Source organism: Muntiacus reevesi, chromosome 6, assembly GCF_963930625.1.
Source record: "Muntiacus reevesi chromosome 6, mMunRee1.1, whole genome shotgun sequence".
NCBI classification, from domain to species: domain Eukaryota; kingdom Metazoa; phylum Chordata; class Mammalia; order Artiodactyla; family Cervidae; genus Muntiacus; species Muntiacus reevesi.
The window spans coordinates 53713648-53731439 of record NC_089254.1 but is presented as its reverse complement, the minus strand read 5'-3'; the positions used below and the strand labels follow the sequence as shown (position 1 = coordinate 53731439).

The 17792-nt window shown below is 40.1% G+C and overlaps 1 protein-coding gene across 2 annotated transcripts in view; it reads right to left on the bottom strand.

The window, feature by feature from the left end:
* DOCK4 (dedicator of cytokinesis 4) overlaps positions 1–17792 on the bottom strand; it is a 468861-nt gene that overhangs the window by 35597 nt on the left and 415472 nt on the right. For both annotated transcript variants that reach the window (XM_065939085.1, XM_065939086.1), the window contains exons 36-38: positions 11384–11532; positions 9067–9153; positions 7098–7202 (exon numbers count right to left, since the gene is read on the bottom strand). In XM_065939085.1, coding sequence (XP_065795157.1) covers positions 7098–7202; positions 9067–9153; positions 11384–11532 — 341 coding nt within the window. The remainder of the gene's footprint in view (positions 1–7097; positions 7203–9066; positions 9154–11383; positions 11533–17792) is intronic.

The following is a 17792-nucleotide window of genomic DNA, read 5'->3' as shown; positions in this document are numbered from 1 at the left end:
TGTTAGTTAGGACTCTCTCATTCAGGTAAGAAAGGTGAAGGTTATCCTTGATGGAGGCCACAGAGCTGGCCAGATGGGGACCTTCTCAACAAGTACCTCCATGATCTGGTTATCGATATGGAACTATTCTTCCTGACAGTTTAAAGTGAAAACATTAGCCGCTCAGTCATGTCCTACTCTTTGCGACCCCATGGACCATAGCCCGCCAGCCTCCTGTATCCATGGAATTCTTCAGGTGAGACTACAGAAATGGGTAGCCATTCCCTTACCAGGGGGTATTCCTGGCCCAGGGATCAAACCCAAATCCAGTGCAGGAGGATTCTGAACAGTCATGAGCCACCAGGGAAGTTTAATGACAGTCTAATGATAATGAAATTATAATTGTTAAGCACAGCCAGCACATACCTTATTTAACCCAAAGAAACTTGAGAGGGTGTCCCCCACCCCCATTTTGTAGCTGGGAACTGAGGATCAAGATCATTTGTCCACATGTATGAGATTTAAGCTCAGGTCTGAGTCCAGGGCCTTAGCTCCCTCTGTTCTGAACATGGCCTGGTAGGTGGAAAAACTCCTAAGAGCTACGGAGACCAAGAAAGACTGTGGGATAAGATGCCCTGAAGATCTTTAAGGAGTAAAGTGCTTTGTGGTCTGGGGAGTTAAGGCCCAAAGATCTCAGCAGTTCTCAGCTCTGGGAGGTTTTCTGTGATTGCACCAAATGCAGAGGAAACACTCTGGGCCAGAGTGAGGAAGTCAGAAACCACTCTGGGAAAGGGGCTCAGGGTTGCAGCTGAGAAAAAGCAGCTGCAGGCAGAGGAACCAACAGAAGTGAGCTCTGAGAACCTGCTACAATGCCCCACAAGCGACTCAATAAACCAATAAACCCTTGAGAAACACAAGCTAAGACAGACTCCTTAGGAATCAGGATTGCCCTCCCCACAAATAATCCTGTATTTAAAATTTCTTGATTGAAGTCATACATTCTGATGATGTATTATTTTATTTTGCTCAAAAGATATTCAACAAGGACCTACTGTATAGCAAAGGGAACTCTACTCACTACTCTGTAATAACCTACATGGGAAGAAAATCTAAAAAAGAATAGATACATGAATCAGTTCAGTTCAGTCGCTCAGTCGTGTCCGACTCTTTGCGACCCCATGGACTGCAGCACGCCAGGCCTCCTTGTCCATCACCAACTCCCAGAGTTTACTCAAACTCATGTCCATTAAGTCGGTGATCCCATCCAACCATCTCATCCTGTCTTCCCCTTCTCCTCCTGCCCTCAATCTTTCCCAGCATCAGGGTCTTTTCTAATGAGTCAGTTCTTCACATCAGGTGGCCAAAGTATTAGAGTTTCAGCTTTAGCATCAGTCCTTCCAATGAACACCCAGGACTGATCTCCTTTAGGATGGACTGGTTGGATCTCCTTGCAGTCCAAGGGACTCTCAAGAGTCTTTTCCAAACCACAGTTCAAAAGCATCAATTCTTTGGTGCTCAGCTTTCTTTATAGTCCAACTCGGAGAAAGATTGGCCAAAGAGACCTTCTGATTGCCAGCTACATCCATACATGACTATTGGAAAAACCATAGCTTTGACTAGACAGGCCTTTGTTGGCAAACTAACATCTCTGTTTTTTAATATGCTGTCTAGGTTAGCCATAGCTTTTCTTCTAAGGAGCAAGCATCTTTTAATTTCATGGCTGCAGTCACCACCTGCAGTGATTCTGGAGCCCCAAAAAATAAAGTCTGACACTGTTTCCATTGTTTCCCCAACTATTTGCCATGAAGTGATGGGACCAGATGCCATGATCTTCGTTTTCTGAATGTTGAGTATTAAGTCAATTTTTTGACTCCCCTCTTTCACTTTCATCAAGAGGTTCTTTAGTTCTTTGCTTTCTGCCATAAGGGTGGTGTCATATGCATATCTGAGGTTACTGATATTTCTCCCAGCAATCTTGATTCTAGCTTGTCCTTCATCCAGTCCAGCATTTCTCATGATGTACTCTGTATATAAATTAAAAAAACAGGGTGACAATATACAGCTTTGACGTACTCCTTTTCCTATTTGGAACCAGTCTGTTGTTCTATGTCCACTTCTAACTTTTGCTTCCTGACCTGCCTACAGGTTTCTCAAGAAGCAGGTCAGGTGGTCTGGTATTCCTATCTCTTTCAGAATTTTCCAGTTTATTGTGATCCACATAGTCAAAGGCTTTGGCATAGTCAATAAACCAGAAGTAGATGTTTTTCTGGAACTCTCATACTTTTTTTGATGATCCAGCAGATGTTGGCAATTTGATCTCTGGTTCCTCTGCCTTTTCTAAAACCAACTTGAACATCTGGAAGTTCTCGGTTCATGTATTGCTGAAGCCTGGCTTGGAGAATTTTGAGCTACTTTGATAGTGTGTGAGATGAGTGCAATTGTGCCGTAGTTTGAGCATTCTTTGGCATTGCCTTTCTTAGGGATTAGAATGAAAACTGACCTTTTCCAGGCCTGTGGCCACTACTGAGTTTTCCAAATTTGCTGGCATACTGAGTGCAGCACTTTCACAACATCATCTTTTATTTTATTTATTTATTTATTTTATTGTGGTGGTTTTTGTCATACATTCACATGAACCAGCCATGGGTACACTTGTGTTCCCCACCCTGAACCTCCCTCCCACCTCCCTTTTGAAATAGCTCAGCTGGAATTCTATCACCTCCACTAGTTTTGTTCATACTGATGCTTCTTAAGGTCCACTTGACTTTGCATTCCAGGATGTCTGGCTATAGGTGAGTGATCACACCATTGTGATTATCTGGGTTGTTTTGCATAGTTCTTCTGTGTATTCTAGCCACCTCTTCTTAATATCTTCTGTTTCTGTTAGGCCCATACCATTTCTTTCCTTTATCGTGCCCATCTTTGCATGAAATGTTCCCTTGGTATCTCTAATTTTCTTGAAAAGATCTCTAGTCTTTCCCATTCCATTGTTTTCCTCTATTTCTTTGCGCTGATCATTGAGGAAGGCTTTCTTACCTCTCCTGGCTATTCTTTGGAACTCTGCATTCAAATGGGAATATCTTTCCTTTCCTCCTTTGCTTTTCACTTCTCTTCTTTTCTCAAATATTTGTAAGGCCTCCTCAGACAACCATCTTGTCTTTTTGCATTTCTTTTCTTGGGGATGGTCTTGATCACTGCCTCCTGTACAATGTAACGAACCTCCGTCCGTAGTTCTTCAGGCACTCTATCAGATCTAATCCCTTGAATCTATTTCTCACTTCCATTGTATAACCATAAGGGATTCGATTTAGGTCATACCTGAATGGTCTAGTGGTTTTCCCTACTTTCTTCAATATAAGTCTGAATTTGGCAATAAGGAGTTCATGATCTGAGACACAGATACATGTATACATGTGACTGCACTGCTTTGCTGTATGCCTGAAACTAACACAACATTGTAAATCAACTATGCTCAGTAGAAAATTAAAAAATTTAAATATAATAAATTTGCTTGATAAAATAAGACAATACATATCTTCTTGCATATTACTGAAGTCCCCAAATAAGTACCTGAAAACTGAAACAGTTCTAAAGCAATGCTCATCCGTCACAACGGTTTGTAACATCAGGGGAATGCCTCTAAGTGTAAGGTCATTCAAAGATAATAAGAAATCATTTTGGAATAAAGATAAATTTGGGGCCTGATATTTGAGTTATGGAGAAATAAAAAGGAGTTAAGCTTTCTTTCCATCAATTATTTTTTAAAACCACAGTTTTGAGATATAGTTCACAAGCCATAAAATTTACCCTTTTATAGTATGCAACTTGATTGTTTTTGGTATATTCACGGAGTTGTGCAGCTATCAGCATTATGTAATTTCAGATTATTTTCATTACTGCAAATAAGAAATTTGTACCCATTAGCAGTCACTCCGCAACTTCCCCTCCCCTTGGCACCTGGCAGCCACTAATCTACTTTCGGTTTCCATGGATTTACCTATTCTGTACATTTCATATACATGGAATTACATAACATGTGACCTTTTGTAACTGGCTTCTTTCACTTAACATACTATTATCAAGGTTCACCCATTCTGTAGCATTATCAGTACTTCATTCCTTTCTTACTGCTGAATATCCCGTTGTATAGCTATACCATATTTTGTGTATCCATTCATCAGTGGATGGACATTTGAACTGTTTCTACTTTTAGGCAGTTGTGAATAATGTTGCTGTGAATACTCATGTACATGTCTTTGTGTGGCTCTGGATGCTGGGAAAGATTGAGGGCAAGAGGAGAAGGGGGCAACAGATAGTGAGATGGTTGTATGACATCACTGACTCAACAGACATGAGTTTGAACAAACTTCAGGAGTCGGTGAAGGACAGGGAAGCATAGCATGCTGCAGTCCATGGGGTCCCAAACAGTTGGACAGGACTTAGTGACTGAACAACAACAATTTGTTAATAATTAATTTTTAAAATTGTCTTTCTTTAAAAAGGAAATATATACCTATGGGATAAAAAATTCCCAAATAGTATAAGCATACAATAAAAAGTAAGTATCTTTCCCATCCTTGACCTCAGTCATCCTCCTCAGACAAATCACTATTCAAAGATATTTTATGCATTTAAACACTGTCAATAAAGAACTCATTTTCCACGAGGGTTAAAAAAAAGCTACCTCAATCACACAAACATATTAATTTATTTGAGCTTTAAAAATTATCAGGAAATGGATCACACAATGAAAGGAAATTTTTAAAGTTGATATTTGTTTTTAAATCAAACAGACTAGATAGAACCTGATTTCTTAAAAAGTCTAGTCCCATGATTCCAAAGGGTGCAGTGCCATTTAGAAACCAATAGAGGGTGACACTTCTCTTTCATTTAGAAGGAAATGCCATTTATTTCTAAAAAAGCTGTTTTCAAAAGAAAGATGATATATTGATCTATTCCAATTGATATATTAACAAAATTCACTTTATTAGCTGATACGTCTTCTAATTTGCCAAATTTCCTTTAAAATTATGGCTCCTAAACTACTTCTGACTTTTAAAAATCTTCACACTTTTAATTAACACTAATCACACATACATGATAGAGATCTATGGTACTTTATAATATACTTGTTAGCTGAATTCAGAATTTGATCATGGCTACAATACAACTTTTATGGGCTGCTTTCTCTATTAAAAGTATTAAAAATCATACTGTATGACTCATGTGGTATAAAGACAAATATATCAATAATAACCTAATGTACAATATACACTATTAAATAACAATCTAGTGTATAGTATACACTATGGGATTCCCTGATCGCTCAACAGATAAAGAATCTGTCTGCAATGCAGGAGATGCAGGTTCAATCTCTAGATTGAGAAGATCTCCTGGAGGAGGAAATGGCAACCTACTGCAGCATTCTTGCCTGGAAAATTCAATGGACAGAGGAGTCTGGCAGGCTACTGTCCATGGGGTTGCAAACAGTCGGGCATGACAGTGTGCACTCACACCCATAATATACACTATAATATACATTTTAACATTTTCTTTAACCTGAAAGTTCACTTTCTTCTGATTTTTAAAAGAAAATAGTTTTATGAACCATCTACGAATATTATGGTCCCTAAGCACTGTACCTACTGTGCATAATGGATCAGGTAGCCCTGAGAATGATATGGAAAAAAGCAGAATCATTGCATTGTTTTGAGCCAAGAGAAGAAGGGGTGGTTTGCAGCATGAGAATCATGTCTGGGCCTACTGTGGGCTCTCCAGCCCTCTGCGCTGCTCACAGCTCCAGAATGTCCCTCCTTCCCCTCAGAACTTGGACCCAGACCCCGCACTCTGCAGGAAGTGGCTGATGACAGCCCAGGACCAGCGTGTCCACTTTCAAGACACAGTCTTTCAAATTCAGTAAGTGTTCTGAATTTGCCACTAGTTTTAGCTTGGAATGAAGGTCTCCTCTGTCTGCAGGCAGGTCCATCAGCAGAGCCGACAATGTGACATGTCCGTCATGTGGATCCTCCTTAACCCAGCAAAGAGATTTTACTTAGGTCTGCGTGGCACCCAAATACATGGTTATTTCAATCAGTTAGAGGACTGATCTGCTATCTGAGTGTTTGTTTTATGCGATACTAAGTGAGTCTTTGCCTATGGTGTTTAGGTATTTTATACATAGATACACACACACACACACACACACACACACACATATCTTCATTCTGAAAGGCAGACACATGAATGATTATTAAAGAAGCAATGAAGTCAAATGTTTCTCCTCTCTGTCCTCCTTCAAGTACCCCCATCCTGTATCTAATCATAGGTACCAACAGCTAAAGGAAGATAGTTAAGATTTAAACTTTGTACTGAATTCACTCAATGTTACAAATTATTCCAGACACTCCCCTTAGTTGCTGGAGAAGGTGCATTCTCCTCCTTTCCAATGCTTTTAGGTGAGTATAATGAGATGTTACAAATTGAAGTGTTACCTAAGTTATTTCAGCACATAAGAAACTACTTGGCCAAATGCGAACAGTGGTAAGAATGGAGTCAAATATTTTATTATCTGGTAGGTACTTTAGAAAGTCTCGAAAATTTCCCTTTGTAGAAATAGTTTCTACTAGCAATAAGTTGAATCTCTTTGCTGGGTGGGATTTACCTTTTCAAAGTCCGCTAGGACAAACAATGGTCCTCTGGAGCCTGGAGGCAGAGTTTCCACAAGATGTGAAACTGTCGTGTTTTCTGCGGTCTGCGACTCCCTGGCCCTATAGCGCCCGCCATTTTTCTCTAGACTAACTCTGTGGAAATTGCAGGCTGAACAGAAGTAATGCTACCAATCATACAAGGGAAACAACTGTAATTGCCAAAGATTGCTCATAAAATATAATAAGCTTTGAAATGTAGGAAGAAAATTCAACTGATTGTTTGAAATCTTGGGAAATTATTCAAAACAAGGCATTCTATATGAGTATGGGGTTTGCAAACTAAAGTTAAAAGAGAATCTCATAATGTTATTACCTGCCTTAAAAGGAAAATATGTCATTCATATCTTAGTTTGCTTGATTGGGATAGCTATATTGGAAGCATGAAAGCAAATTAAGTAGTATATCACTTACTCTTAAGAAAAATGGAAACTTTTTCCCATAAAATCCAACTCTGAAGAACTCTGGTTCAAGACGCTGCTGGTCCATAATTTTGTCATACAAAGAGGCTTCCATCATCTAGCAAAGAACAGGGGGTATTTTAATCATTTTATCTCATCTTTTAGCTCCACCAGTTTATAGAAGAGGATATTTCTTCTATAAAAAAAGGAGAACGTCGCTTTAGTTCCATTTGCAGAAAAGAAGGTTGACTCCTTTTCTATGCTTTAAGGCAGAGATCAGCAAACTTACTCTGTAAATGGCCAGACAATAAATATTTCAGACCTTACAAGTCACCTGGTCCCTGTCAAAACTACTCAATTCTGTGAGGTCCACAGGCTGTAGTTTCCTGACCTCTGCTTTAAAGGATCGAGTATATTACTACTTGTTCTCACCAGAGGAAATGATTTCTATGCACGTAGTCTATCAAAATATTTTCTTCATAATAAAAATTAACATGAACTCTTAGAGGCAAAATCTTTCTGGAGAATTCTTATACTCACCTGAGCATTCAGTTCTCCTAGGTCATGGTAATTCAGGACATCTGGAAGATGTAACCTTGTACAGGTTGAATGGAGATAAACCAACAAACCAAACGGGGCCCATAGTGAAAGTCTTGTGGGAGCTGAAGGCTGTTAACTGCGTCTTTGATGAGGTTGGAAGCATGAAGTACATAAAGATAATGGCTTTCCATTCATGGTATTATCATCCCCAGGGTTTCCAGAGAAAGACTAACATTGCAATTGAAAATATCTCCCCTTTCTCCACCCCCAGTAATAACACCCAAAAGAGCACTTGGGATGAAGTGCAAAGCTTTGGGTTTATAAAAATCTTAGTGACTATGGCACCCAAGGGCCCTCACAGGTAAACACTGTAACCTCGCGTCTGTTCTGGGGACAGGATGCAAAGAGAAGCACAGGGACATTTTTATATGAAACTGTAGTGCCTGCCAAAGCCAGCGTGATGGGCTGAAGTTAAAACAAGGCTTTTCCTCCTTGGTTTTCCTGTTACGAGAAATATCGATGAACTCCTGACATGAAACAGTATGCCCAAAATATAGGGCTGGCTCCTGCCAGAGGAAGAAGTTACTTGTGGTATAAGGGATACTGGGTTGTTAAAGGTTTATGAGTATCATCTCTTATATTGCTACCTTGGAATGAAAAGGTAATATCATCATTTTTAAAAATATATATGTATATGCATATGTATATATAATCTGATGATCCTGTTTAAGAAGCCCTGAAGAGCTTAAATGTAACACGATGATATCACATGTTTGACCTGACATGAATAAGGATGTGGAGTACCAGAGGGACTTGCTTGAACCTTCAAGAAGAAAAGGTATTGAGTTAGCCAAAGTTCATTTGGGTTTTTGTATGATGTTTCGCAAAAACCCAAGCGAGCTTTTTGGCTACCTCAATGTAAAAGACTTGGTTTAGGGACACAGAATATTAAACTCCTTGAGCTCTTGGGTGCTAAGATCTTGGTTTCAGTTTTAGCAAATAAAAACATATTTCAGAAGCTAAAAAGATTTGATACCTACAGAAGTTAGCCCCCAAATCTTTCAAAATGTGTCAGCTAGCCATTTCTGCTATTTTACTGCACAAATTATGGGACTAAGAATGGAATATTACTGAGATTTGTGTGCAAGTGATAAGCTCTTCCAACAAAAAGTATTAATCCTGTGTTAAATTTTATATTTCAGATGTAGTGTTTAGAATAGATCAACAGCTGACATTTTGCATATTAATCAAAAGCATCACAGAGGTCAACATGCTATTTCTCTGGATAAATAGAGGAGTATGCTTCAGAGGAAAAGTATCTTTCAAAAACTTTCTACAAGATACATCAAGACGATCACAAAGTTGACTTCCTAGCACCATGTGGGGAAGTTAATTTAAAAAATGATTCCATAACCTGATTAGGATGCATGCAGGTACCTTACCCTCATCTTGCTCAGGTTTCTGTAATCATAGTAACTCTCGTACTGCTCTGCAATCTTCCGGCACAAGATGATGCCATTCTCCCAACACTGTGGACAAGTGAATGACATAAATGTTAACAATCTCATGGCATTTACTAATTTCCAACCAGAGGTCAAGAGGGGACCACTCTCAGATGATCAAGCCTTACTTCTTAACCTTTAAAACCTACCCTTAATAGGACCACTGCAATTTTAAGCATGAAAACAGAATGTAATTAACAAATTCATTATTAAAAATATTTAGAGAGTTGAAAATGATAACCTACAAGTCATTAACACATGGTACAAAAACATTTCATGGTATCATCTCAAAACTATTATCCTGAAGATGTGGTGTACACACACACACATATACACTAGACTATTAGTCAACCATCAAAAAGAATGAAATAATGCTGTTTGCAGCAACATGGGTGGACCTAAAGACTATCTCGCTAAGTGAAGTAAGTCAGAGAAAGATAAATACCATATGATATCACTTATGTGGAATCTAAAATACAACACATATCAACACACCTGTGAAACAAAAACATACTCACAGACATGGGAACAGACATGTGGTTGCCAAGCGGGGGTGGGGAAGGAATGGATGGATGGATTGGGAGTTTGGGATTAGCAGATGCAAACTAGTACATATAGGATGAATAAACAACAAGGTCCTACTGTGTGACACAGGGAACTATATCCAACATCCCATGACAAACCGAAATGGAAAAGAATATGAAAAAGAATATATATATATATGTACAGATGAGTCACTTTGTTGTACGGAAGAAATTAACACAACACTGTAACTCACTACACTTCAATAAAATGAAAAAAAAATAAAGTAATAATTTATAGGCAAAAAATAAACAAAACGATCATGCTGAAATAACTACAATTCCACAATGGCCAAGGAGATGAATGAGCAGCCCCTTAGGGCTGGGGTAGGGGGAACAGCCACTGACCCTTAAGGTCCAATTATCCACAGCTGGCTCAGTGAATTCCTTGTTGGCCCAAGTAAGTGTACTTGTAAACTGTAAGGGTCTAAGCCAGCTGGTTACTCTCAGCAGAAATGCAAAAATTCTTTGATCTAGCTCAGGTGTCTGCAAATTTTTCCACCAAACAGTAAATGCTTTAGGTTTTTTGGGCCACACAACCTTTGTCACAACTGCCATTAAACTATGAAAACATCTGCAGACACACATGAGCTTGGCTGTGTTCCAATAAAACTTTATTGACAACTGAAATATGAATTTCATATAATTTTCACAGGCCAAATACCATTCTTATTTTGAGTTCTTTTGACCATTTAGAAACATAAAAGTGATTCTTAGTCTGTGGGCTGAACTGAAACAGGCAGTGAGCTGTTTGACCCATGGGCTATAGTCTCCAAGTCCTCATAAAGCACAGACTCCTGGGAATGGGCCAAGAGAGGTTCTGTAACAGCTTATTTTATAGGTGGAAAGTTTACTGTGGGAGGACACGAGGCATTTCTTTGCTATTAACGTAATGAACAATATGTCAGGGTAGTTAGATAAATAATAGAAGAGGATAGGAAAGAAGCAATTCCCTTGCATCAAATTTTTAGGAGTATCCAATTATGTTTTATAAAAGAATGACAGCCACTGGGTGTATTTTCATTTCCTGTTTAACCTTGGCACTTTGAAAGATATATTTAAATCTAAGACATGTATCACCAAAGCATCTAAGTGTTCAAATCAACTGGGGTCAGATTCACGTTTTTTTTTTCAAGAGCATTGCAAACCCTTGAAGAGGGAGCAGGTGGCAGGGAGGTGACATGCTGAATTGCTTTATTAGCTCAGGGAGGTTTTCAACACCCCATGGCAACTCTGAGTACATGACGGGATGTCATAAAATTCTGTAAATAACTTTAGTTTCATTTATTTCACCTTAAAAAAAGTGGACTGGGACAGAATACTATGTGCCAGTTTGGGGAGGTAGGGGAGGTGTGATAGTGGTTTTTCAGATAATAAAATGCCTGGATGTTGAAACTTCTAGATGAGGATCTCTCAAGGTGGGGTCCAAGTTCATACACGCTGGAATTTTCTGGGGTCCTCATTAAAATCACAGAATCCCCTGGTCCAAGCGAGACCTACTTAATCAGAATTCGCAGGAGTAGGGCCTGGGATCTTAATTTCAGTCAACTCTTGGGAGTTGTTAATGCACTGAAAATTTGAGGGCCCTTGCTTGAAGAGGTGGCCATCAATGAACTAGAAATAAAGGAATGTGACAGTCGCCTTGGGAAGGGACACAGGTGGCTGGGGCCACTTACCTTGCCTCTGTCAAAGTTCTGGATGATGGCGAGGTGCAGGTGTTCCTTGCGCTGCCATTCCGTTTGCATGGGGTAGGTCAGGAACTCCCGGAGGGGCCGGTCAGACCATTCCAGCAGCTCATCATATAACAACAGCGTATATGCAGCCTCTGAAAGACAAGCGGGAAGGTGATGATCGAGACAGGACCCCAATGCAGCTGGCTCAGGACAAGCTGCATTAAGCACTTTTTTCTGAATTTCACGATACTGAAGAACACATGTCCAGGACATATGCAATGGAAGGTGAATGAACGAGAAGTGCCTCGGGAGATGGAATTACCGGAGACTTGTGTTTAATCTTTTGGTTCTCTTTATCTTCTCTTTCTCTCCTTCCCGTCTATGTTTCCCCCTACTGTTCATATGTACTAGCATAATAAAAATGTTTAAGGATAGCTCTGTAGCTGATTCAGAATGTAGGGGAGACGCGCTTTTGTTTGCTGCACAGGTTCCCTGGTGAATCCCGTGGCAGGGACTATGGGCAGTTTCCACAGGGCATGCTGTGTTGTTTGTTGTTCAGTCACTCTGCCGTCTTCACCCCTTTGCGACCACATGGACTGCAGCACGCCAGGCTTCCCTGTCCTTCACCATCTCCTGGTGTTTGCTCACACTCGTGTTCATTGAATTGGTGATGCCATCCAACCATCTTGTTCTCTGTCGCCCCCTTCTCCTGCCATCAATCTTTCCCAGCATCAGATTCTTTTCCAGTGAGTCAGCTCTTCACATCACATGGCCAAAGTATTGAAGCTTCAACATCAGTCCTTTCAATGAATATTGAGGATTGATTTCCTTTAGGATTGATTTGACCCTACTGGTTTGATCTCCTTCCTGTCCAAGGGACTCTCAAGAGTCTTCTCTAACACCACAGTTTAAAAGCATCAATTCTTTAGCACTCAGCCTTGTTCATGGTCCAATTCTTACATCCATACATGACTATTAGAAAAACCATAGCTTTGACTATATGGATCTTTGTTGGCAAAAAAGGGCATGCTTAAGAAATAAAAAATGATAGCTCAATTCTCTTGACTAATAAAAGGCTGAAAAATGTGAATGTGATACAGTGAGCCCCCTATATACAAATGAGTTCTGTTCTGCGAGTGTGTTCTTAAGTGTAATTTGTTCATAAGTCCACAAAGTTAGCCTAGGTACCCAACAAACATAATCAGCTTTATAGCGCTGTACTGTAATAGGTTTATAACACTTTTCACACAAATAATACATTAAAAAAAACACACAAAAAATAAAGAAAACATCTTTAATCTAAAGTGCAGCACCTTGAAAGTACAGTAGTATGGTACAACAGATGGCACACAGGGGCTGGCATCGAGTGAACAGGCAAGAAGAGTTACTCACTGGAGAAGTGAGAGGAGGTGGGAGACGGCAGAGCTGAAGGATCGTCAGCAATAGGAGACGGAGGGCAAGCTGTCATTTCACTCACGCTGACATTGATGGAACTCATGTTCACATCTTTGAAAGTTCGTATGTAGGGGACTTATTGTATATGTGTGGGGGGGGTATCAGGGTACAGACAGAATGTAGAAGGGGAAAAGCTAGAGAAAAGCGGAGTTCAGAGAAGAAAAAATTTTAAAATCTTTTAACAGCCAACAGAGAAAGTACCAGAAAGGGTAGAAGTATTGGGTAAGAAGAGTGTGTGTGTGTGTGAGAGAGAGAGAGAGAGAACAACCTGGGTGGGCTGCGTACTCTGACAGCCCCTCTGGCTGGCCCCACAAAGCTTCAGTAATGGTCACTAAAGTCATGACATGTTTGGTGTAGTGGGAATTTCCTGGGGAAACATGTACAGGAATGCCATTCTATCCACGTGCATAGAAATGGTGACCCACAGGCTTAAGCACGGTTGACAGGCGATGTATTTAATAGGATACTTGCCTTTCTGCAGGTCTCTTCTTTTCCTGAGCCATAAATATGGCCAAATACATCAAGAATGGGAACCAGAATTCACTGTCCCTGATGAAAGACTATAATAACTTTTTCACTTGACACTCTAACAGCCAACTTATTTACTAAACTGAATAAAATGAAAAAAACCCTTATGTTAGGTATCCATTTACCTACCATCCCCACACGTCTGAAATGACACAGTAGTAACTTTTAATACAATATCCATAAATGGTAATTCTTTTTCTTCACTTATTTGCTTTAAGGATAACTACGCATAAGGCTCCTAAGTAATATGTTACGTTCCAGTACTGTGGTCTGGCCATCTCAATGTATAAAATATAGCTGTGATAAGAAAGGCCTGGGTCCCATCACTATTCTCTTGTTTCTTAAGTGTAGTCCTGTAAGGCACAGGTTCTGGCTGGGTTTGCCTCTAATTATCTTTGGTGAGCTCAACCCAGTAACTTCAACGATTGCGGCAAAACTTTTCATCACCCACCAGCAGTCTCTTATCCCCCAGCATCCAGTGTGCAAGCTGTTACTAATACAAGTTTTCTTTACTGTAAATGATCACATTGCTCCCATGATTAAAACAAGTCAATGATTTTCAGTAACTATTAACAATAGAATGAATTTAGCCTTCCTAAAGTGACACAGAAGGCCGCCCATGATCTGGTCCCTCCACTCACATTTTCCCAATGTCCCCACTTATGATGGGTAAGAAGGAGCCTGCTACTGTGAGCCTGCTACTGTCTTCCTAAAAGCCTCCAGCCCCCCAACCCCATCATCACTTTTGCTGAATGAAACATGATGCATCCTGATCCAGAGGCGGCTGCCTGTCAGGGACACAGGCGCCTTCCACTGCATGGACACGGGGCAGGCCCTTTCCTGGGGTGAGATGGACAGAGCGAATGTCTGCTGGAGGGTGTCGATTAATCAGTGGATGTAGAAGCAGCCAAATCTGCCATGACGTGGGTTGCCATGGAAGACTGCTTTGCAGGGGACAAGACAGATGATGATGATAACAAGATCATCAGAGCTGTGCCTATTTGAACAGCATCCTCATTTTCCCTGAGGCCTCCTGAGATCACTTCCTAATCTTTAATTACCCACATACCCTTATAATGCCAAGCATCTAAGAAAACCCTAAGGGCATCTTTGTTTTTCTGTCCACACTCTTTGCTCCTGTCACCTGAACAAACTACGACTCCTCTCCCTTATCACACCAACCCACACCTGCGGTCCTTCACAGCCTGTTCCTTCAAGCCTTTAGCTGCTGAATAATTCCTATCCTCTCTTAATGACACAGCTCCAGAATGATCATCTTTGCCTCTCAGATTTCTTTTGTATCTCCCTGAGCTCTCAAAAAATATCCTTGAGACTAACCATGCCATTGTGTAAAGGTGGAATAGTGAGTGGGGAGGTCAGAGGGAACCCCTTCCCACATCTCAGCTGCCCGCAGGGAGGGACCAAAAAGGCAATGAAGGTCAAATTCACACAGAGAGAAAGTAGAATGGAGGTGCCAGAGACGGGGGGAGGGAGAAATGGGAAGTTACTGTTTAATGCGCACAGGGTTTCAGATTGGGTGGATGAAGAAGTTCTGGAGAAAGATGGAGGTGATGGTGGCCCAACAACATGAATGCACTTAATGGCCACTGAAGTGTACACTGAAAAATGGGTAAGACGGCAAATTTTATGTTATGTACATTTTGCCACAATAAGTAAAATGAAAAAAGGGGGGGAGTAATGAAGTGTTTCTAATCTGTAAACTGCTGTTCAAATAATGTTTGCCCTGGGAAGGTTCAAGGGATGGCTGAAAGGTCAGGTGTGGGTGAGCTGCCCCTGAGAAGGATGGGAAGAAGTAACTACTCTCAGGTTTTCTTGTACAGTTCTGTGTATTCTTGCCACCTTAATCTCTTCTGTTTCTGTTAAGTCCTTGCTGTTTCTGTTGTTTATTGTATACATCTTTGCATGAAAGGTTCCCTTGGTATCTCCAATTTTCTTCAGGAGATCTCTAGTCTTTCCCATTTTATTGTTTTCCTCTATTTCTTTGCATTGTTCGCTTAAGAAGGTTTTCTTATCTCTCCTTGCTATTCCCTGGAACTCTGCATGGCAGAAAGCAAAGAGAAACTAAAGAGCCTCTTGATGAAGGTGAAAGAGGAGAGGGAAAAGGCTGGATTAAAACTCAACATTCAAAAAACTAAGATCAAAGCATCCAGTCCCATCACTTCATGGTACAGAGATAGGGAAAAAGTGGAAACAGTGGCAGATTTTATGTTCTTGGGCTCCAAAATCACTGCAGATGGAGACTGTAGTCATGAAATTAAAACATGCTTGCTCTTTGGATGAAAAGCTATGACAAACCTAGACAGTGTGTTAAAACGCAGAGACATCACTTTGCTGACAGGGTCTGGTTTAGTCAAAGCTATGGTTTTTCCAGTAGTCATGTATGGATGTGACAGTTGGGCCATACAGAAGGCTGAGTGTCAAAGAATTGATGCTTTTGAATGGTGGTGCTGGAGAAGACTCTTGAGAGTTCCTTGGACAGCAAGGAGATCAAACCAGTCAATCCTAAAGGAAATCAACCCTAAATATTCACTGGAAGGACTGATGCTGAAACTGAAGCTTCAATACTTTGGCCATCTGATGTGAAGAGCTGACTCACTGGAAAAGAACCTGATGCTGGGAAAGATTGATGGCAGGAGGAGAAGGGGGTGACAGATGATGAGATAGTTGGATGGCATCACCAACTCAATGGACATGAGTTTGAGCAAACTCCAGGAGATAGTGAAGGACAGGGAAGCCTGGCGTGCTTTAGTCCATGGGGTCACAAAGAGTCAGACATGACTTTAGTGAATGAACAACAACTGGCAGGCCAGCAGAGCAAGCTGAAAAATGACAGGTGGGTGACGTGGGAAAGTGTGAAAGCAAGTTACACCTGGATCAGAATTTGATTCCGGAAGATAACGATGTATATCAGGGGTAAACGGTGTGTGTGAAGGAAACTGCAGGGAATTTTCATTAAAGGAAACGTATGCCTCTGAGGTGTCAGCAACAGACTACCGAGGTTTTTGGAAAATATCAGCACATCAAAGACGTTTTATTACAATATGTTGCATGTTTATTCCTATGTATCTTTAGAAGACTGTATTACATACTGAAATGAGAAAGATGACTCACATCCAAAATTATGAACCATGTTTTTTAAAATGTTTATAATTTTGAACAAAAGGGCATCTCACATAATTAAATATGGGCCATCTCATTCCATCGTTTTGAGAATTGCACAGGGAAGATATCGATATGCAGAAAGAAGTAACACAGGATAAATGTGAAGACGAATCATGCAGTGGAGGGCATTGTCACAGACTGCTGGAAAGGGTTAAGCCATAAGAAACAAATCCTGTAAAGACAGAAGTTTTTCCATCAATTCCACTTTCTCCAAGGACCCACAGAAATGAGGACAGAGGAGAAATGAGTAAAATGTTATATGGGAAAATAACTTATTTCTTATGGTTTTGGGGAACATAAAAACTCCAAGCTGAGTAAACAAATTAAGGAAAAAAGATTTACACATTTTCAAAATATAAGGTGACAGATTTGGAGTTTCAGAAAACCAAAATATATCTGTTACATATCTGCAAGAGCTTGTCCTCACTTTCCTCTCTTATTTCTTCTGTTTTTTTTTTTTTTTTTTTATGGGCTTCAAAATTAAACAAGTCTACTAGATTGTTTTCATAGATAAAAAAACAAAAAACAGGTTACCATTTTTCTAATATTAGCTACAAACTACTTTAAAATGACTACTTAAACTTCTAGACAACAGAGTCAGCTAAAAAATCTTGGTTTATTTAATCAAGATTATCAGGACATCTGTGTGAAGAGATACTGGGGCTTCCTTGGTGATTAAGGAATTAACAATACTAAAGGAGAAAAATCTGCTCTTGGGGTGTTAAAATCTGAGTGCATTCTTAGTAATGCATTTATCTAAATCTCACAGCACTAGGCACTAATCTAAGAACCGAGAAGCCTAAGAAGAAAATATCATCTCTGTCCTCAAGGAATTTACCCTTCAACTAAAGATCTCTCAACCTACCTACCTACCTACTTGTCAACACTCACACACACACACATTTGTTATATAACTATGAATAAATGATATGACAAATACTTGAATGGAAACCTGAAAAAACTGCGATGGGGAAAGAGTAGGAAACATTAATTCAGCCCATGGCAGGGGGTGCGAGCTCATGGAGTTGGTGAGGGAGAGAGAAGGAAGATAAAGACTTCATGAAAAAGATGACATAGGAGCTGGCTCTGAAGGAGAAAAAGAACTAACACAGTATTAGAGGAAAACATGAATACATTAGGCTGAATGGACAGGTGTTGCTTCAATTATGATGGGCCTTGAATAAAGACTTTGAGCTTTACTTTGTAGAAGACATGAATTGATAGCGTTACATCTAGAGAAGGGGGT